Genomic DNA, 23,210 nt, shown 5'->3' with positions numbered 1-23,210 from the left:
CGAAGGGACTTCAGGCTCTTCTTGCCCACAAGCAAAATTTCCCCCAAGTCCTCTATGCTTCATTAAGAAATTCATTTGCAAATTTTACAGAAAAGACTCAGAGCATATTTATACCACTTGGCATAGAGACACATAATCTCAGTTCGATTCAATCAATGTTCTTAAAAAATAAATCTATCATACATCATAAGATTATTTCTTTTTCAAAAACTTGTCTAAAAACTGGAAGTAGATATACTAAAATTTAAATAATATATACAAAAGTGATTTTGCCCTACTTATAATCCACATCTGTCATGTATGTACCTAAAACAATATAATTTACCACTTGTACACTAGAAACCAAGATGATCTAGGTAAACTTGACTTGAACATAAAATAATCCACATACAATGACTCTTTAACCTACATATGATAGAAAATAAACACAAAATTATTTATAAAAGGTCTTGAATAACCTCATTAAGTCATTTTCTAGTAAAGGCTTTAAAACAAGTCTTACTTGACAAAACTAAATTGAAAAAAAGGAAAGAAATAACAAATTAGAGAACTTGATACGATAATGTATTGTATTGGTAAAAAATTAAACAAAAAGCACTTTTACAACTAGGGGCTGTATATTGGAAAACTATAAGATTTGAGTTGATTTGAAACTCGTGAGAAAATGAGCAGAAGAAACACTTAGGCAGTCCAGAGCATTATAATTATTAATTACAACATGCATAAATCGCAAGACTCACTAATCAAACTGTAGGATTCAAACAAAATTCATAATATTTTTTAGGATTCAAACATAAGATTGAAATCGGAAATCATGGAATTCATGATTTAAATCATGAATCATATTGTAAATTGTAAAATTTTAACACATTGGATTCAATACCATTGATGTTTTCCTTGGCATCCTGCTACACCTTGATAAAATCCACATATATCACAGTTTCACATAGTTATTGCTGACATCTCTGACTGCCACATCCTCATTGAAGTTCTCATAGTAGCATTCTCACAATGTTGCACTGCATCCACCATATCTATCCTATGCACTGTCACACTATCAAATTTATCCCCCAGACCGGGCTCCTCATCAGCTGAAGGTGATAGCCATTGGAGCAGTATCCTCTTCCAGATCGTCAGGGGCAATAATGACAAGCTTGGAAGCAATAGTCTTTGTATTGTTTGGCCAACCTAACTTATTTTTCACAGTCCCCTTGGATCTTTTTCAAGCATGCTGAAGTTAGTAACTCACACCTAGGCCTGCAGAATCTTCAATAATCTAAAACCTTTCCTGAACTGTAGCAATCAGTATACCAAAAATAGATTGTCAAAGTCTGCCAAAGTCCACAAGACCCTTTCTTTGAACCAGCATACCTGAAACCCCAGATTATGAGTCGAGCAGGTTGTAGATGAGCCACCATTTCTGGGTCCTCCCAATTCAATGGAGGACTCTGGAAAAACCTGTCCCTTTGAAACCTTTTATCTGCATGTCTGATGTCTGGTTTACATTTCCAAACCAAGACCCCCTAATTTATTTAAATACCTCCTAACAATACCATACAGCCTATATTTATCATCAGGTGCATGTCACTTAAGGGACCCAACCCCAAGTCCGCATCATCTGATCATCACCTTCTTCAACCTCTCAATTCTCACAGATCTTGAGATACTCTTCTTGGCAACCCTTCTTCTTCATGGAACTTTAGGTCTTCCATCTTTACCTCAGTAAGAGAGGCCAAGATCATAGGCCTCTAGTTCTCTATGCCTCAACATCTTGAGAACAAAAAGCCACTCTCCCTTGGCCTTATCCCCACCCTGAAATTTCTCTTGTATATGTCTGTTCACCTTCCACTACTACTCACAGTCACAGAGCATGGACACTCCCAACACCCTAACCCACCATTTTTTGCTAAAGTTGTTGAAAAAGCAATGACCAAGGTTGAAGATTGATAAAGTGTCTGCTATCAAAGAGACTCCTGGATGAGGTTGTAGATGGATATCTCCTTATATGTATTCCAATCTAATATAATGAAGAAAAGAAATAAAGAAAGAAAGAAAGAAAGAAAGAATGGGGTGAGATGAGTAGGAGGAATAGATATAGTCCTCCTCATAAAGGAGATTGTAGGAATATCATAATAAAGAGGTGTAGGAGGAAGACAGACTTCCCTACCTTCATCTTATTCTATCTTCTATGTTCTTCATGTCCCAATCTTCTCTTCTCCTTTCACTTGTCTCTTGTTGCCAGAAATTTTAGAAGTAGAATAGTATTAGCCAACACAATGGCATTAGCCCTACAAGCAGAGGAGTTTATATAGAGGAGGGAGGTGGTTAGGTAACTCTCAACCCCTCTTTTCCTATGGTGCCAGGTATCACCTCACTTAGAATGGCCTAAGGAGGGAAAAGTTAACTCGTTTTCCTAAGATGATGTGTGTCCTACCACTTAAAATGCTAAAAGAGGGAAAATAACCATCTTCCTAGGGTGACATGTGTCACCGGCTTGAGGCGAGAAAAAAAACACTCTCTTCTTAGGGTACCATGTGTCACCCCACTTAAATGGCCAAAGGAGGGAAAAGAACCCTCTCTTTATAGTTTCATAATTAATATAAATTTAATTTTTTAGGCCATGTTATCCCATTAAATGCACGCTACTGCAGGCCCATTAAATGCTTAATGATTCATTATTAAGGCCCAAATTAATTTAGGGCCTGCTGTTTGCTAAAATGGACAGCAGGCCCCTTTCTTTCTTAAATAAATTACTTCAGCCCACTCACACAACTAGGCTTAGAAGACCAACTTAAAAAAGGCCTATTTTTCTTTTTTTTTAAGCTGTGATTGGAAGTACTTTAATAAAATGCTCCCAGTCCAGAAAAATTCAGGACTTAACAGTAATCTATGCAAATGTGTAGAATGTAGGATAATTTATTAAGGAATAAGGTTTACCAAGTACAAAAAACAAACCACAATGAATCCACAAACCCATGGAGTACAGTATTAAGGACAATTGCATTGACTATATTGACCAATGAATGAAGGCTGTAAGAATCAAATAAGTAGTGGTATAACAATAACGATAATAACAGAAGAAAAATAATGAAATCAGATTAAATAGAATTTCTCAATCATAACTGAAATGAACTAATAAATGGAGAGGCAATTAGGTGAACAAACACACATTTGAAGAAAAACCCACAATTTTCTGTAAAAGGGCTCGACTGACACCTGTGGAAAACTAGAAAGTTCACTGTCCCATACACAAGGCAACAGGCCATCTTTTCCACCTTGGAAAGCTCGAAGTTCATCTTCAAACCAATCCCTGTAAATCAACGAACAGGGGCAGCAAGATGGGTACAAAAAGAGAAGGTTCAAAAGAGAACAAATAAAAGTGCACTCAATATTCAAAAGGCAACAAAAAAAGGAAAGCAAATCCAAAAAAAAATACCTCCCAGGGATCCAAGGACCCAGCCATGAGTCTCTCTTGTCTAAAAGTAGCCTCAGACACGAGCTTTCCTCACAGCCAGAAGGATCCCTTTAATCAGCAACCATAATAAAAAGGACAAGAAACCAGAGTCAGGGAACAAAAACTCCCTACTTGTATATTTTTTACCAAGAATCAGAATAAAAAGAGAAATTATATACATAAATGTAAAAACTAGCTTTACCTAAAAGGGGTAGTACAGATTTGAATAATCTGGGAATGATCACCGCTATATGTCATTGGATCAGGAAGTGATTGATAAGCTATTAAAACTTTGATGATGAAGATGTCTATAGAAGGCTTCATGTTTGGCAGTTGTTTGGCTGCTAGCAATGATACATATGACAAGGCCCTGCTTATTATAATAGGTTACTACATAAAATTCTTACAACAAAAAAATAAGTCCAACATGAAAAAGTAAATGTAAATTGGAAATCCCATCAATGAAACAGAACAAAGGAAGAATAATCCTGTACAAAAATGAATAAAAAAATAACTCATGTTACCTGCTAAGGTATACTAGCACTGGCTGTAGTAAGACCCCATTATTGATGGTGGTTGTAGAAATAAAACATCTTATGAATGCTGTGAGTGCATCAACTGCAGCAGACCATACACTACAAAGGGAAAACAGAAGTTCAATCAACTGATGCCAACTCATAAATATCAACTTTGTAACTTCAAGAATTAATCTGGTTCATATCCTACCCTGATGGAATTTCACCTACAAGACAAAAGCACATAAATACAACCCCTTTCCCCTTTCTTTCTGGTTTGATCCTAGGTACACAACATGCAGGCCTCCTTTCAGACGGTGCCAAGGTCTGCAGTCTGCTGATGTTATAGTGGCTGGATTAGCTAGAAGGATACACAAGATAGAATTGTATTGGGGGCCTAACATCACCAACTAATATATGATGTACTTAGGTCGTTGGGTTGGGAAGTTGCATAAAATAAGAGTAGCATGGCTAACATTCAGTTTTTTTTTTTCTTTTGGTGGTAATAATAGAGAAAATCCTACTTATCAAAAACAAAAGAAAATTCTACCAGAAGAAAAGTTGGAGATCGGGATGTTCGTCTCCCGCCCATAACTCTCCTCCTCAATCTAACCGCCTAAGCTCCAGATCTCTCTCTCAATCTCCGAAACCCTGCTCGCCCACTCAAATCCATCCATTCATCTTTCTTCGTCGTTACGTCACCTCGGATGATTCTTCAGAACTATGAGTATGTTACAAGTTTTTTGGGTTTGGGTTATAAACTGAGACTAAGAAGAGAAGACCGACAACTGAAAAGAGAAGACAGAAAAGACTGACGACTGAGAAGAGAAGACCAAGAAGACAGGCGACTGAAAAGAGAAGACCAACGATTGAGAAGAGTTTGCATTGTTTCAGTCCAAGTCGTCCAGGACCTTTGGTTCGCTTAGGAGAGACATATTGAGGATTTCTTAGCAGAGAGTTTCCTTCCTTTCAGAAGGACTCTAAATGCACCCTCCATTTTAGGAGAACAGGGGGGTAAATGGACTGTGGGTCTGAAGGTTTCATGGCGACTTCAAGGTGGAGACACTTCCTGAAAGTGGAGGCCAAGAATTTTCTGTTCGAGGAGTTAAAAATCAAGGGACAACTTAGCTTGAAGATAAGGGAGAAGCAGAAGGAAACTGTATTGGTAGAAGGAAAAGAAACAGAGGAATGGCTCAAAGATTTTCTGGTTGAGTCTGCAACCAAAGGGAAGAACGCAAGTTGGAAAGAAAGAGTTACAGCAACAGTAAGAAGGTACATATTGGAATGCAGAAGGAACTATAGAGGATTTTACATTACCCTTAAGAGTTCTTTGCCTAGGGTAAGAAACAATTGGTATGCTTCCCAAAGGAAAGGATAGCCAAGGTTGGCAGGGGGCTGCTGAAATTCTTAAGGCTCTTCTGACTAACTGGAAGAAAGAAAAACAGGAGATCTCTCAAGTGGAAGTACTGCAAGCTCCCTCTGAACCTTTGGGCTCCAAGTATGACCCTATAGCTTTGGCTCAAAGTACAGCCACCCCTACAGTAAACATCAATTTCGAGAGAGAAGTGTGGGAAAGGATGCTGGTAGTTGAAGGTAAAAGTCCAGTCTCCTATTGGAAGAAAGTTGCTGATCTTATGCAACACAAGTTGAGGTTAAGAAATACTTTCATATTTAACTCCTTTTGACAGTTTTAAAGCAGTACTCGATCCCCTTGATAATTTGGTGGAAGTTTCTGCTAAGAACTTCCAAGAAGTCTGGGGGCCTTTTGATGTGTTTCATTGGACTCCCTCATCTAACACAAAGACATTTTCAATTATGGATGGAGTGGTGATTCAGGTATTAGGGCTGTCTTTTCATCTATGGAAACATGAAGTAGCCTCTCTCATTGCTGTTCTTTGTGGTGCACGTCTCTATGGTGATTTTTGGGGAGATCTTCGTTCAGCAGCCCTCCTCTTGAGTGGAAGTCAAACCAGAGGAGATCCCTAGGAAAATAATTGTGTGGGTGGACTGTTCATCCCAGTGTGGTTGGTTTCCTCCATTGAAGCTGCATTGTAGAGGGAAAAGATGAACAAGTAGAGGCACAGGTGCTACATGGAAGGTTGGGATTGGAAGTTCAGAGGTCTGACAGAAGGATGGGATTGAAAGATCAGAGGTTTGACAGAACTTTCACAAAAATGGATAAGCAGGCTTTAGCTCCTCCAAAAGAAGTGGGTAGATTAGACCTATGCCCAGGTGGCAGATAAAGGCACAAAGAACAGGCTTTTAAACACTTTAGGGGGTCTTTCCTCAAAAGGAAAACAATTTAAATTTAATCTAGCTGCAGAAAAGACAAGGGAGTCTCCAATTAAGGGCGAACCAGGGGGGCCTCTAACTTAAGTTGTCACGTGAGGGCCCATATTAGCACTCATAAGCCTGCAGAATTGTGTGGGCCAATTTTTCCAGAAGGAAATGACCCAGTTAATTTGATTCCACTTGGCCCATCTGTCAAATTGGCAAATGGACCAAGTCTAGAAGGCACACCAGCCTCAAAGGCACATGATCACTTAAGTAGTCACATGCCAAAGGGTCTCCTTTCGATAGACACTAACTGTGGTCTACCTTCTTCCTCAAGCCCTGCGAATCAGGTTTCAGCCTCAACCCAGAATGGGAGCACTTCACAGTGGAAGAAGCTACAAAATCTCTCATCCGACCATCACAATCCCCGAAGTTTCAGACGCAGTCAGTTAGAAATGGAGGAAGACAGCTCCAAGGAGGATGAAATAGTCAGCCTTGGTAGTGTGGATCTCTGCTGTCAAAGTCGATCTTAGAGGATGAAAGCTTTCACACAGACTTGCTTTTCTTAGAAGATGACGCCTTGGGCCCATCAGAAGACGTCCAGGGGGAAGTTTTGTAAACTCTCAAGTCACCAAAATTGGTGGTAAATCCAGCAACACACTCTTCATCGAATCAGAGGAACATGAATCTTTTTGTTCACAGAACATAGATTCAGCGGTTGGGGGACAAAATGCTAAGGTGGATTTGGATGTTATAGTTAACACAAATTTAATAGAACCAAAAAGACTTCTACTTTCTCCTCAGACACAAGGTTTGGCGGCAGCCCCTGATTACCTTTCTGGGACTTCAGAACCTTCGTCCTCAACCCATATTGGTATAGGTATGTCTGTTCATTTGGTTTTTGGTACTGATGTGGGTTCTGTGCTTGAAATAGGTATCTCAGCTTTTCAACCGGAAAGAACAGCTATTAGAGGGGAAGGTGTGGGCATAGCTAATGGTTGTATTGAAAAAGAGAGAAAGCTTCAGATGAGAAAAAAGCAAGAGGAGTTAGAGAGAATCTGGAATCTAATATGTGCTCTTCTAGAGGAGTACATGCAAAGGGAGGGGTTGGGTGAATTATCCAAGCACCAGGGGAGTGGGAAATAACAGAAAGAAAAAGAAAAGAACTGAGGTAGAGAGGCTGATTTCAGATATAGAAGGGGACATTGAGTTTAGTGGCAGAAGGGGAAGAAGAAACACTCCCAAGTAGGAGCCTTTAACCTTAGTTGGGCTCTAAAATTTTGTTTCCCATGAAAATCATCAGTTGGAATGTGAGGGGCCAATGTGTATGGCCCTAATATCTATAAATCATCAGTTGGAGTTAATAGGAAACTTTTCGATGTCTGTAAAGTTCAAGTCGATGAACAATGGTTTCGTTTGGGTGTTGACCAATGTGTATGGCCCTAATATCTATAGAGAGAGAAATGAATTTTGGGAAGAGTTATATGGAATCTAAGGGCTATGGGAGGGTCCTTGGTGTTTGGGTGGCGATTTTAATGTATAACGCTACATTAAGAGACAAATAACCCCCAACAGCTCATTATAACTAGTATGAGAAAATTTAATGATTTTATTAATTGTAGTGAGCTTAAGGAGCTTCCTCTTGTGCATGGCCTTTTTATTTGGTCCAACTTCTAAGAAAGCCCAACTTGCTCGAAGCTTGATAGATTCCTTTTTAACGAAAGTTGGGAAAATCATTGGAGAGACTTGCTATCCAAACCTCTACCTAGAGTTACCTTCGACCATTGTCCCATTGAGCTAGGACAAGAACCTTTCAGGAGTGGACCCAAACCCTTTAGATTCGAAAATATGTGGCTGACACATCCAGATTTTGTAAAAAAGAATGGGGAATGGTAGAATCAAGATATGAGGAGGGTGAAGTGAAAAGGGGTAAGGTTTCATAAGAAGTTGAAAAGCTTCAAAGGGAACTTAAGAGAACGGAATAAGGACCTTTTTGGGAGAATAGAGGAACAGAAATCCAATCTTATGACCCAAATAGAGGACCTGGATGAGAAGGAATCTCACCGGACCATGAATACTCAGGAAAGAGAACTAAGGTGGAGGTTGAAAAAGGAATTAGAGGAGGTTCTTTTGTGAGAAGAGATATCTTGGAGGCAGAAATTTAAGCATAAATAGATAAAGGAAGGTGACGGGAATACCAAATTTTTTCATGAGATAGCCAATGGAAGAAGGAAAAACTTGGTGACTAAACTTGAAGTGGATGGTGTGGAGTTGGACTCTCAAGAGGAAATAGCCAATTGTTTTGTAGCGCACTTCAAATCTATCTTAAGGAAACCTCTAGCTAGTTGAGTGGAGTTGGCTGGGTTGGATTGGCCTACATTGTCTAAAGAGATGAAATTGTGGTTGGGAAGGAGTTTTGAGGAGGAGGAAATCCGACAAGCAGTTTTTTCAATGGATAGATCTAAGGCACCAAGGCCAAATGGCTTTACTATGGCTTTCTTTCAAGATTGTTTGAACATAATTGAAGGAGACTTGTTAGAAGTTTTAAAGAATTTGAGGAATAGTCTATCATTAGTCATGGATTAATTCCACTTTCCTAGCCCTAGTCCCTAAGAAGAAAGAGGCCAAACATCCCAAAGACTTTATGCCAACCAGCTTGGTAAAAAGCATGATACTGGCAAAGGTCTTATCTTTGAGGATAAAAAAGGCTCTTCCCCCCATCATAAGTCAAGCTTAAGGTGCTTTTGTTCATGGTAGACAAATAGTTGACCAAATTTTAATAGAAAATGAAAGTGTGGAAGAGATGAGAAGATTGGGTAGGCAAGGTTTTGTTTAGAAATTGGATCTTAAAAAGGCCTATGATTTAGTGGATTGGAGTTTTCTGCTAGAGGTGCTCAGAAAGTGTGGTTTTGGGGATAGATGGTGCAAGTGGATAAGTGGTTGTCTGACATCTTGCCATTACTCAGTTTTAGTAAATGTAGTAAAGAATTTTTTTCTCAACATGTAGGGGCTTGAGACAAGGTGATCTATTGTCCCCTTTCCTTTTCACATTGGTTGTTGATGTTTTTAGTAGACTTTTGTCAAAAGCAGATAGGGTTGGATTGATAAGAGGATGGAGATTAGGAAGAAATCAAGTTTCAGTTACCCACCTTCAGTTTGAAGATGATATCATAATCTTTTGTGAGGGATGTGATTTGTTGAGGGCAAGAAAACTGAGAAATCTAATAACCCTCTTTGAGAAAGTCTCGAACCTGAAAATAAATCTTGAGAAGAGTTGTGTGGTGGGGCTAAATGTGGAGGGAAGGAAGTTGGAGTCTATTGCTGCCTGCTTAGAATTCCCTATTTCTGCTAGGCCCTTGACCTATCTAGGACTTCCCCTAGGTGCAAATCCAAAGGAAAGTAGGTTTTGGATCCCAGTGGTAGAGAAGTTTGAAAAAAGGCTAGTGACCTGGAAAAAGAACTATATCTCTCTGGGGGTAGAATAACTTTGATTAGGGCCACACTCGCAAACTTACCTATCTACTTTTTGTCTATTTTTAAGATACCTGTTAGAGAAGCCAAGAAGATAGAAAAGTTGATGAGGGATTTTTTGTGGGAGCCAAGTGCAGAGAAAAAGGACCATTTGGTTAGATGGGAGGTGGTGAGTCGAAGCAAGGAACAAGGGGGCTTAGGGTTAGGGAACCTAGTAAATAAGAATGAAGCTCTTCTGGGCAAGTGGTTATGGAGGTGGCCTCTAGAAAGAGAGAGATTGTGGCACGAGGTGGTGGCTAGTATCCATGGCTGTTCTGAATCCGGTTGGGATGCTGGGGTATCTCGACGGGCCACACTCAAACTTCTCTACCACTTGGAAGTTGATTTTTGGCATCCTCCCAAAATTTCTCAAGTTCGTAAGGTATGATGTCTGCAATGGTAATTTTGTGCTTTTTTGGGAAGATGTTTGGGTGGGCAACCAACCATTAAAAGACCTCTATACCTCCCTTTTTTCTATTTCCCTCTATAAAAAGGAGCCTGTTTCAAGGTTACTTCCTCCCCCCATTCTCCCATTGTTTCTTAACTGGGATTTTGGGTTCTATAGAGGGTTGAGGGACGAGGAACCAGTTTCTGCTTCTGAGCTCTTACTTTTACTTGATTCTGTTTGTTTGGATCCTCCTAAACCAGATAGAAGATTTTGGTCTTTGACCTCGAGTGGCTCCTTCTCTTGTTCTTCCTTCTTTAAGTCCATATGCTCTACTCCTTCCCCTTTGTTGTTCCCAGTTAAAGAAGTCTGGTCAAGGCCAATTCCAAATAAAATTTCTGGTTTCTGTTGGGAAGTGTATTATGGTAAAATTAATACTGTGGACAATGTACAAAAACAGAGACCTTATACATGTGTGTCCCCCAATTGGTGCATTTTATGTAAAGTGCAGAATGAGGATTGTTATCACCTACCAATTTCTTGCTCTTTTACAGTAAATATTTGGAATTGGGTTTTTATGTTGTTTGGGTACAGGTGAAACCTGCCTCCTAAAATAAATCTACTTTTTGATCCGTCTTTTTTTGGTTGGCCAACAAAGAGAGGGAAAGTAATGTGGAAATGTATTAGGGCAGCCCTCTTATGGACCATTTGGGAGGAAAGAAATACCAGAATTTTCTAGAAGGAGAGAAGCATTTCTGAAATAGAGGGTTGTATACTGACAAGGGCAATCCTTTGGCTAAAAACTGCTATTCTCTTTGCGGATTACTCTAGTGATGACCTTCGAAGGAGTTGGGCAGCAGTGGCCTCCACATCATCCAAGAAAATCAGAACACAAGCAAGTTAGTTACCCCCTCCAGAAGGAGTTGTAAAGTTGAACTTTGATGGGAGCAGTCAAGGCAATCCAGGACCTTTGGGTATAAGAGGGATCTTGAGGAATAAGGATGGCAACATTTTGTCCTTATTCTCAAGTCCAGTGGGTTATGGAGACTCTACAAGGGCTGAGATATTAGCTATGCTACAAGGACTATAGATTTCCAACCAATTTGCAGTGACTAATTTGATAGTAGAAGGAGACTCTAAGGTGATAGTGGGATGGATGTCGGACCCAGAAACTGTTGTTTGGAGAGGGACATAATCAAAAAAGTCAAATGGCTTACGAGCATGGTTTCAAATGTCGCCAAATGTCGCTAATGTCGCCCGACATATGTCGATGTCGAGGCTCACCGACATGAAAATGGATGGTAATATAAAAATTACATTATGTCGGTCCACATTTCCTATATTTCGGAAATGTCGACCAAATCGGTCCAAATAACAAAAAAAAAATACAGTTTTTCCTATTATGTCGACAAGATGTTGACTAATGTCAACAGGATGTCGACTAATGTACATTAAAAATATAATATATTAGTATATTATATTAATATAATACAGTATATTAATATAGATTATTCCATTAATAATTTCTATTTAATATTTCAAAAAAAATTTATAAAAAGAATTAACAAAATATAAAAACAAAAGAATGAATTAATTACTTTATAATATAAAACATAAAATATTTTTCAAGTAATAAAATATTAACTAGTTAGTACTTTTTAAAATATTTATTAAAATCAGAAAATGTTTATTAAATTTTATAATAAACCATATTCTACATTTAATATAAAAAATCAGAATAAATTTAATAAATTTTATACTAAATCATAATTTATTATAAATTTAGTATTAAAAATCATAATAAATTCACAAAGTTTTATAAGAAATCAGAATTTATCATAATCTTAATACTACAAAAAGGAGAATCAGTTTATTAAATTTATAATTAAACATAATGCATTATAACTTCAATGTTTAAAAAGTCAGAATAAATGTATTTCTATTTACTAGTGTGAAATAAATATATTAGAATTTATAATAAATCAGAATTAAAAATAAGAAAAGAAAATATCAGATAACCTTGTAAAAACATCAAAATGCATAATAAATCAGTAAATCGTCATTTACTAATTTGTTATTGATCTTAGTTTCTTAGCTTTATATAATGGTTGGGAATAAGATAATAATCTAGAAATATGTAATAATGCTTCTTTTATCATTTTAGAAAATATCTTTGCATATTTCCACATATTTCTTAATATTTACACAATGTCTCTAATTTTTACAATATTTCCCCTCGACATTTCCAACATTTCCGACATATGTCCTATATTTTGGTAAGCGACATTTCCATCGACATCGACATTTTAAACCTTGCTTACGAGAACCATGTCAATTAGCTTTCAATGGGTTAGTAGATCACCAAATGCTTTGGCAGATTCTTTAGCTAAACAAGGGGCTTCAAGGGATTCTCTGTTTTTCGCTAATTTGTAATTGCAATCTGAAAAGAGTTGGGTCTGGAACCACCTTTAAGGGGAGATAACACCTTGTGCCTCCTCTTAGGGTGCTTCAAGCTTGTACTATTTCTATCTCTATTTAATAAAATATCATTCATTCATCAAAAAATAAATAAAAAAATTAGAATTCCAGCTAGAGTAGTAGGACAATTAGAAAAACTAATGAGGGATTTTCACTGGGAACCTAGGGAAGAAAGAGGGATCACCTAGTAAGTGGAAGCATGTCAACAAAACAAAGGAAAAGGGAGGTTGAGGATTGCGGAACTTAGTGAAAGTGGCTTTGGAGGTTTCCATTGGAAAGAGACAGTTTGTGGCACAAGGTTATAGAATGCATCCATGGGATGATGAATAACAGTTGTTAGAATCAACTAAACAGGGGCGATTTGGTCTTTTATCTTCTTATTAAGTTAATGCTTTGTCAGTTTTGTCTTTCTTTAAGTTACTGTCCTCACACTTAAATAGAGACATATTAGTCATTGTAATATTATCACATCTATATAAGCTTGGGTCAGCTAGGAGAGAGCTAATTCTCTCTAGTCCAGACCGTAGTTTCTCTCACTCTTTTCTCTCTTTTCTCTTCCTCTTCTTCTTTCTTTCTCTCTTCTGTCAACCTACGACTGCTGTAAAAGAGAAGGCACAGCTGTGGTTTTTTTCTCCTTTCATTTCCCTTCTATCTTTTCTGGGTTACAAAGTGAGTTAAGGGACTGAAGAGGCTGCGGCAACCTATTTCAGCACCCTATGAACTGCCGTCACAATGACAGTCCTAGTGGTCGAGTGGTGGTTTAAACCCTAATTTGACAGTACTAATGCTGGCTGAAACAGTGGCTGAACTTTGTGGTGGAGAAAGCTGCAGAATGTATTCCAGGTGTGGTTCTTGCATGTCTCTCCTTGATATGTTATGTGGGATGGAATTTGGAAATTGTTAGGAGGTGGGTGAACTGCTGTAATAACCAGGTAATATTTCTTTTGTATGTGACAATCAGTTTTTGTGAGTTGGTAGTAGAATAGTAGTGGTGTTGATAGCTTTCAGTAGACAGCATTATGGCAACAATAGGAGAGACTAGTGGTGATAAAAAATCAAATGTGATGACAACCCCTGATTTTCTAAGTGTAAGAATGACATCAATCAAACTTAATGGTCAGAATTATGTGCCATGGGTCAAATCAGTGGAGGTTTTCTTAGGACTAAGAAAAAGGTGAATCATGTGAAGGATGAGAAATCCTCAACTGAATCTCCAACATATAGTGAGTGCGAATGGGAAGATGCTCAGATTATGATATGGCTGTGGAATAGTATGGAGCCCAAAATAAATGTAAACTTTATGTTTCTTGATACAGCCAAAGAAATATGGGGTCATGCTAAGAAACTCTACTCTGGTCAAAATAACACTACAAGGGTATACCCAAATCTACCAAGAGTATTTCAATTTGCAACATGGAAATCAAAGTCTTGAAGAATACTATGCTAATATGAGAAACCTCAGGAATCAACTCAATGTTTACCATCCCTTAATTCCAGATGTTAAGGTTCAACAACAATAGAGGGAGCAACTTGAGGTGACTATATTTTTGGTGGGGTTGAAGTCGGAAAATGAGCAAGATAGAGTACAAATATTGGGGGGTTCTGCTCATCCCTCTCTTGAGGTGTTTGCTCGACTTCGTAGGATTTCCCCTGGACCTACAGAAAACACTATGACTTCTAATAGGTCAGCATTTTCTGTAGCAGGAGAGGGAGGTTGTGGTAATCAAGGTGGTAGTCGTAGAGTTAGAGGAGGCTGTTGTGGTCCTATGTTTAGCCGAGGTGGTAGAGGTAGTGGTGGTTGCGATTCAGTGAGAGGTTGTCGTAGAGGATGAGGCAATGGTCCTAGGAAGTGCACCTATTGTGGTATGGAGGGACATATAGTGAACTTTTGCTATGATCTACACGAGCCAATCATTATGTAACAAATGGTGGTGAAGCAGGTGATAACTAGCAAGTTGATCCGGCATCTTCTACATCTAATCCTGGGAAGGAGATGATGATTGCTCCCCGTGATGAATATGAAAGGTCTCTTTAGGCTATGCCCCAGCAGAACACAACTACTCTTGCTCACTTAGGTATGGCTTATTTGGCATCCAAACCCTCTCCTTGGATTATCGGTTTTGGAGCCTCTAATCATATGACTAGGACTCCAGGTGTGTTCTCTTCCCTCTCTCAACCCTCCACCTCACACATTGTGGTGTTGGTAATGTTGATGTTGCATCTTTATCCTTATCATCTGTTTTGCATGTGCCTAAATTTCCTTTTAATCTTATGCCTATTAGTAAATTAACCAAATCCCCTAATTGTTCCATCACTTTTTACCCATCTTATGTCTTTCAGGATCTCAAGATGAGGAAGTGAGACAAGAGGATTGTAGTATCTTGATGGTGGGTGAAAAGCTCTCAAATGGCATTCCAGTCCTCCCTTACTCCTCTCCAATGGAATTGCACGCTTGGTCATCCGTCATTGAATCAACTGTCATCACTACAGTGTGAGTCATGTCAGTATGGGAAACACCATTGGGTTTCCTTCAGTCCTAGAGCTGATCATCATGTATTGAGTCGTTTTGCCTAAGTCCATTCAAATGTTTGGGTTCCAAATAGAATTGTGTCCTATAATGGTTACAAGAATTTTGTAATTTTTGTTGATGACATGGATTTATCTTATGAAAGAAGTGTATTATTCTCTATTTTTCAAAAGTTCAATGCTGAAATTTGCAATTAGTTTGGTGTTCCAATAAAAATTCTTCGTTTTGATAATGGCAAAGAGTACGCTCTTACTTTGTTTTAGCAATATTTGGAGCATCACGGTATTATTCATCAAACTTCTTGTACATACACTCCACAACAAAATGGGGTGATTGAAAGAAAGAATAGTGATTTACTTGAGTCCCTTCTACACCATATGAATATAAGTGCTATAATCCTCTTACTCAGCGATCATTTGTTTGTCTTGATGTTACCTTTATTTTGAGTCAGTTCCTACTTTTATTAGTGTTGATGCTTCTCACCCTTCTCTAGTGGTTCCTCTTTTAGTTCCAATTAATGATGCCCATAGTTTTCAAGGTGACAAGGCGAGGCAAGGCTAGGCGACAGGAGGGGTGCCTTGTCGCCTAGTCGCCTAGGCGATGGATCTTTTTATGTAGAAAACATAGATCCTAGGGTAGTTCCCTAGGTACTGTAACCATATTTCCTTAATAATTATTCATAATTTTCATAAGAAAAGTATAGAGGTCATGTTGAAGTATAGAAAATCAGCATATCAATGAGAAGAAAAAGAAGGAAAAGAAAAATAAAAAAGGGGCTGGGCCCTTTTTCTCTTCCTCCTCTTTTTTCTTTCACTCTTCTTCTTTCAACCAATGACTTAATCACAAGGGTTGAAGTATTCAAACAACGAACAATGGTTGGAATGCAAAGGTAGTCCCCACATCATCCTTGAGCTCTTTGTTGAAAGCAATACAAGAGGTATATCCAATCTTTATTAGTCTCATTAGATTTGATTTGGGTTGTGGTTCTAGGGTGATCTTTTGGGAAGATCTATGGATGGATATATTCCTCTTTGTTCTCATTTCCCTAAACTTTATTCAGTTTCTGACTACAAGTTACAACCTATATCAAGTTGTGTCACTTTTTTTTACTTTGGTCCGAGTTGGGATTTTGCTTTCAGAAGGGGTTTGAGAGAATAATGAGTGAGTCCCTTATTGCATAGTTTTCAAGGTGCCAAGGCAAGGCTAGGCGACAAGAGGCGCCTAGTCGCCTAGGCGTCACCTAGGCAATGGGTTTTTTCAAGTAAAAGCATGTATCCTATGGTAGTTCCCTAGGTTCCATAATCATATTTCCTTAATAAATATCCATAATTTTCATAAGAAAAGTATAAGCTTCATGTTAAAGTATAGAAAATCAACATATTCCAACAAATTCATGAGAAGAAAAAGAAGAAAAGAAAATTTGAAAAATATAGGGGCTGAACCCCTATTTCTGTTATAGGAAAAGAAGAAAAGAAAAGGTGGAAGAAAAAAAATTAGTATATAAAAACACAAAATTAGAAAAGAAAAAGAAGAAAATGTGTTGATTGGACAACATTTCATGCTCTTTCTTACTTATTGGTTCAGATTTTGAAGTCTTTGAGGGTTCAATACAGCATTTAGCAATGTTTGTGTTGATTAAACCCTAACAAATAAGATAATAACAAAAAGAAATTAGTATATAAACACACAAAATGAATATTTTAATTTAAAAATGTCTATTTTATAATTATAACCTCAAAAAATTAAGAATATAAAAGCTTGTTATAACACGCTGTAGAAAACTGCTTGGTGATTAGGCGAGGTGAGACTCCAAGGGTGCCTTGTCACCTAGGCGTCGCCTTGACAACTATGCCTTATTGGTTCAATCTTTGGAGGACACTAGAGTTTGGTCAACTTCACCAGATGGCACCTTTACCCGTGGTTCCTTTTTTAATACTCTGGTGCAAAATCCTGTTGGGGTGAGAATTTCCCAGTGAAAGAGACTTGGAGAAAGCCATTACACCAAAATTCAAGCTATGTGCTAGGAGGTTTTTCTTGGGAAGGTGAACACTTGTGACATGCTTCTAAAAAGGAGGCCAAATAAATACCTCTCCCCTCAAATGTGTATTCTTTGCTCTTTGTTTGGGAATCTTTTTGTTCTCTATTTGGTTGCAGGTGGAGTACTCCCCAAGATGTAATAAGCCTCTTCAACCTAGAGTTCCTAAGGTAGCCAACAAAAAGAGGAAGGGTCATGTGCAAATCAGTTAGGGCAGTAGTGGTGTGGACTGGTTGGGAGAAAAGGAATGCGAGAATTTTCAATGAGAAGTTCAAGTCAATGAAGATCTAGTGGAGGCCATAAAGATAAAAGTTGCACACTGGGTGAAAACACTTGAGCTCATTCAAAGTTTCTCGATTACTGATATATAAGAGCATGGAATGAAGTAGCACTCTTCTAAGAAGAATGAAATAAAGGTGATGGAGTGGAAGTCCCCAGGTCTCAACAAAGTCAAGCTGTATTTTGATGGGAGCTCTATTGGAAACCCGAGACTGGTAGGAATTGGTGGTGTGATTAGAGATTGCTTGTTAGCTATGTATTCAGGACCTTTAGGGGAAGGTGATTCTTTAAAGGCTAAACTTTTAGCTCTGCTACAGAAGTTAAAACTTGCCAAGCAAGCAGATCTTATGAACCTGGAGGTAGAAGGGGACTCAAATGTAGTGATATCATGGGCTAATTCAAGAGGTAATGCTCCTTGGATTTATAGACATCCCCTATGCCTCATTCACATGGACCAGGATAACTGCAAATGGGATGGTTAATTCATTAGTCAAACAGGGAGTTAATAGGAAGCAGCTGTTCTAGGCTTTATTGTGGCCCTCTGTGGTGCAATGTCTGCTTTGTTTTTTCTGGGAAGTTTTCCATGGGAAAATAAACACTCTGGATGTTTTGCAAAAAAGAAGACCTTTTATGTGCCTGTCCCCTAACTGGTGTACCTTGTGTAAAGCAAGTGGAGAAAACTGCAACCATCTTCTGATATCCAGCCCTTTTGTTGCTAGTCTTTGGGAAAAGATTTTTGAACTTCTTGGTCACAGGTGGAGCTTGCCTATTTAGATTAGAAGCCCCTTTGAACCAACGACTTTCGGTTGGCCAAAGAGAAGGGATAAAATTTTGTGGAGATGTATCAGGGCTGCATTGATTTGGACGGTGTGGGAGGAAAGGAATGGCAGAGTATTCAATGATAAAGAAAGAAAAGCAGTGCTGGATTGCATATTATATAGAGCTTTAATGCGGGCCAAGTCCCTAAAGTTATTTTGTGATTTCTCCTTTGATGATATGTGGAGAAATTTGGAAGCTGTAGCTAGAAGTTCTGCTACAAGGGTTAAAGCAGTTGTAGGCTGGAAACCACCAGATGAAGGATTCATCAAACAGAATTTTGATCGCAGCAGCCTAGGGAACCAAGGCCAGGCTGGTATAGGGGGAGTTTTTAGAAACACTGAAGGTCATGTTATTGCTGTGTTCTCAGGTCCAATTGAAGTAGGGGACTCAGTTTTTGCAGAATTCCAAGCTGTTTTACAAGGAATACAGATTGCTAGAGAATTAAATTATGAAAGACTGTTAGTTGAAGGTGACCCTAAACTGGAAATAGGGTGGTTGAGGGAATCTGAAACTGTAATTTGGAAATAAAAAGAATATATGAAAAGATTTAAGTGGCTGGTCAGAGATATAACAATTTCAGTCCAATGGAAAAGGTGGTCAGCTAACGGGATGGCTGATTTCTTTGCAAAACAGGGGGTGCATAAGCCTGAATTATTCAGGGCTCAGTTGTAATCTGTCTTTCTGGTTGGGGCTGCATCTCATGCCTCCACTGGATGTACTCTGTAATCATGTGATATTTAGTTCTGCTCTAATAAAATTTCTATCATTTATCAAAAAAAAAAATCTACCATAGTTCTAGAGCCACAGCATCTGAGACATTAGGTCTAGGGATTGATCCAAGTAACCCCATAGACCATTACTCTCTACAAAAAACTGAGAATGAAACTTCCACAAGGTGTTATTATTTCCATCAAATCTAATGGCTGAACTTCACTGTTTTTTGAAACCATTACAGCAGTTAAAACACAACTCAAACTGAGGTAATAACAATAACTGACAGTGAATAGCACCATGAGACAAGAAGGCAGCACCCAGCAACCTCAATAGAGTCTCAGGAAATGTTTCAGAAAAAGAAACAGTAGAACAACTCCCTTATTAGAATATTATTATCTACAATAGAACAAAACAGAGATGTGTACAGGCACCAAACTCTTCCAACAACTACTAACACTGCTAACAGATCAATATTCAGTTCAATCTAAACTCCAGGTTTCAAGAAAATCAACCAAAACACCAGATTCCGTTGCAGGCCAAAAAAGGTAACTGTAAATGAAAGTCGAGGGTAGACAGATTATTGATCAAATTCTGATTGCAAATGAAAGTGTGAAGGATTTCAAAAGATCTAGGAAGAGGGGTGTGGTATGTAAATTGGACTTGCAAAAGGCATTTGATTCAGTGGATTGGTCATTTTTGCTCCAAGTAATGTTGAACTTTGGTTTTGGAGAGGGATGGTGTAAGTGGGTGATGGGGAATAAGGGGAATAAGGCAAGGAGGTCCCTTATCTCCATTCTTGTTTACTTTGATAGCAGATGTCTTGGGAAGACTGGTCACTAGAGCAGACTGTAGGAACCTAATAAAAGGCTGGAGAGTTGGTAAGGATGGGGTACCTCTAACTTATCTGCAATCGCGGATGATACAATCCTCTTTTGTGAAGCTGGTGATTGCATATGGTTTAGGAATTTGAAACTTAGCATACAGCTGTTTGAGCAAATGTCTAATCTAAAGGTGAACCTTGACAATAGCTATATAGTAGGGGTGAATCTTGAGGAGAGCGTGTGGTATCCAATTGGCCAGTGAAGTACTTGGGGTTGCCTCTTGGGGATAATCCAATGAGACTGAACTTCTGGGATTCGGTGGTAGAGGGATTTGAGAAGCGGTTAGCCTCATGGAAGAGAAATTACTTGTCCTTCGGGGGGAGAGCCACATTGATAAAATCTACCCATGCCAACCTTCCGATATATTTTATGTCAGTTTTTAAAATGCAAGGAGGATTTCTAAAAGGCTGCAAAAATTAATGAGGAATTTTCTATGGGACCCAGGTGAGGAGAAAAAGGATCATAGGGTTAGGTGGGATCTAGTGAGCAAAGAGTGGAGGCCTAGGGTTAGGGATATTCAGAAGAGGAATGTGGCCTTGTCGGGCCCCTAGAGAAAGAGAGGTTGTGGGTAAAGATCGTAGAGAGTATTCATGGGCACGCAAGCAATGGATGGGATGCTGGAATTTTGGCTAGGACTACAAGAGCTTCTCCATGGAAAGCTATCCAAGCTTCTTTGCCTCTCTTCATTCTGTGGACAAGGTATGATTTGCACTCTGGTAACCTCATTAAATTTTGGGAAGAAGTCTGGATCGGGGGTTCTCCCTTGAAGGATCAATTCCCTTCTCAATTTGCCCTGTCTGATTTGAAAAATAAGCCTATATCCAGTTTCTTGGTGCCCTCAAAAGCTCCCTCAGGGTTTGGGTGGAACTTGGGTTTTAGAAGAGCAGTTAGGGAGTCAGAACTGAATAGTACTTTGTCTCTTCTTAACATTCTAGAAGGTATTTCCTTAGATCCCACTAAATCAGATAGAAGGGTCTGGACTTTATCAGCCTCTGGAAATTTTTATTGTGCTTCTTACTTCAAAGCTCTAGTTCATCCATTGGGTCAGTTAGGGCAGCCTTTTCCAGCAAAGGAAGTCTGGTGCAAACCGATTTCTCCGAAGGTCGGGAGTTTCTGTTGGGAAGCAATCCTGGAAAGAGGCCTACGAGTTGTTTATCTCCCCACTGGTGTGTTTTTTGCAAGGCTGAAGGTGAGATTGGTTGCCATTTAAAGATTTCCTGCTCTGTTACCAATTACATTTGGGAGTGGTGTTCATCTTTGTTTGGATGCCGATGGTCTCTTCTACCAGATGTATAGAGATTTTTTGCTCCATCCATGTTTAGCTGGTCTAAAAAAAAGAGGAAAAGTTATGTGAAGATGTCTCAGGGCTGCTGTCTGATGGACTATATGGGAAGAAAGAAATAGGAGAATTTTCTCTGATAGGGAAAGAAGACTACCAGAAATTCTGGAGCTGATTCAGATCAGAGTGGTACGCTGGCTGAAGTCTTTGGCTCTTTTTAAAGACATTTCAATGGATATTTTTTCAGAAATTGGAAAGAAATTGCAAGTTCAGCTCCGGTTAAAGACACATCCCTACCCTCTTGGACTCCTCCTAGTGGTTTTATCAAACTTAATTTTGACGGAAGTAGCATGGGTAATCCGGGTCCATCAGGTATTGGGGTGTCTTAAGAAATGAGGAGGGAGTGATAATTGCTCTCTTTTTGGGGACAATTGGAATGGGTGATTGTCTTAGAGCTGAGATTTCAGATGTTATCGAAGGAACTCAAAGGGAAACTGAACTGAATATCACCAAATTGGTCATAGAAGGCGATTCTAAACTGGTAGTAGATTGGCTGAGAAATGATGCTGCTAATTTTTTGAACTATAGCAATGAGAGGAGGAAATTTAATTGGTTAACCAAGAATATTGAGGTGAAGATGAGTTGGGTTAAAAGAAGTGCTAACTCCTTTGCTGATGGGGTAGCTAAACAAGGGGCATCTAGGGACTCTCTGTTCTGGGCTATCTTGTAATTTTCTCATCTTGTTTTGGTTAGGTGAGACGAGAGTTTATCTCCCTCTTCTTGTACCTGTGTTTTTCTCTCTAATTTTAATGAAATCAGTGAGTTATTGATAAAAACATATGGTTGCTACTGGCATTATTATGGGCAAGAAGAGAGGATCTAAACCTCTCCAAATCAGATCTGGTCCTAGATAAGTGAAAAATAGATGGTAAAGGATGTGAGTGAAACAAAGCCTGCTGTTTTAAAGGGAATCCAATCTCCTACCAGGCAGAACGACAATTGGAGGTAGAATAGACTGCATGAACCAAAGAAAAAAACTCAGGAACTTAATCCAATCAGAACAATATCAAAATAACTCCAAAAAAAAAAAACAAAAAACAAAAAACAAAAAAGCAGAAAATGCTCATCCAATCTAATGAACTGTCCTTCAAACAACCATCAACAAACCTAAGAGAGTTTCAATTGAAACATCAAAATCCTAGGATCTGACATGTTCTGATACCATGCCAGAAGCAAGTCAAGATGGACAAAGGTTGATGTGTATGGGTGTGTCTAATGTGTTGACATGACCCAGAAAACAATCTATATATTTTTACATAGATGAATTGAGTAAATTGGACAACATGAAAAATATTAGGATGTGTCAAGGTAAGGTAAATAAGATTGCCAAGAAGTCACTAATATAATGAAGGATCTTGTAGAAGTTCCTCCCATCATGAGAAAACTTCACACTTTGTTCCATAGGAGCCTCAACTTGCTTAAAGTTAGTGAGATAAGCAAGATGATTGAGGTACAATGTACCTATCAGAAAAAAAAGGTAGAATGTATAATTCCATTGGTTCACAAAAGGCCCATATGGAGAGGAATGAACTTCCAAACCAAGGAAGAAAGTCGCAGACCCAAGGTCTTTCATCTTGGAAGAGCTCCAAGTAAAGACTTGAACTGCTGAATACCTTGTACATCATCACCAGTAATGAAGACATCATCCACATAAACAAGTAAAAGAGTGATTTCCTGCTCGTAATGGGAGGAACAAAGAAGAATCACAGGTACTTAGGCGATAACCTGGCTAGGATGGAACTTTCCCTATTAACTTCTTGCAGCCAAAGCATCTGCTATTGAATTTGCTGACCTCCTAACCCAATTTATCCTCAAATTCATACTTCTGGTAAGCCATTTAAATTTCTTCATATCCTCCCTGAAGCTCCAAATTATAGACTTTGGATCCTTCAGCCAACCAACCACCAATTCTGAATCTCCTGCAATCTCCATATTTGTCACGCTCAACTCACTTTCAATCTATATCCCACTTTCAATCTATATCTCTTTCAATACAGCAA

The 23,210-nt window shown here is 38.6% G+C and overlaps 1 protein-coding gene across 1 annotated transcript in view; it reads right to left on the bottom strand.

Annotated features, from left to right (window-relative positions):
* The window catches only part of SWEETIE (HEAT repeat-containing protein), a 159,011-nt gene that overhangs the window by 78,490 nt on the left and 57,311 nt on the right, over positions 1-23,210 (bottom strand). The window contains exons 16-19 of the mRNA XM_010266889.3: positions 3,979-4,089; positions 3,657-3,824; positions 3,437-3,523; positions 3,217-3,310 (exon numbers count right to left, since the gene is read on the bottom strand). Of these exons, the coding sequence (XP_010265191.1) occupies positions 3,217-3,310; positions 3,437-3,523; positions 3,657-3,824; positions 3,979-4,089 (460 nt within the window). The remainder of the gene's footprint in view (positions 1-3,216; positions 3,311-3,436; positions 3,524-3,656; positions 3,825-3,978; positions 4,090-23,210) is intronic.

Source organism: Nelumbo nucifera, chromosome 4 (genome assembly GCF_055504915.1).
Source record: "Nelumbo nucifera cultivar China Antique chromosome 4, China Antique-T2T, whole genome shotgun sequence".
Classification (NCBI taxonomy): domain Eukaryota; kingdom Viridiplantae; phylum Streptophyta; class Magnoliopsida; order Proteales; family Nelumbonaceae; genus Nelumbo; species Nelumbo nucifera.
Note: the sequence above shows the minus strand (reverse complement) of the source record. Positions and strands in the feature narration are given on the sequence as shown.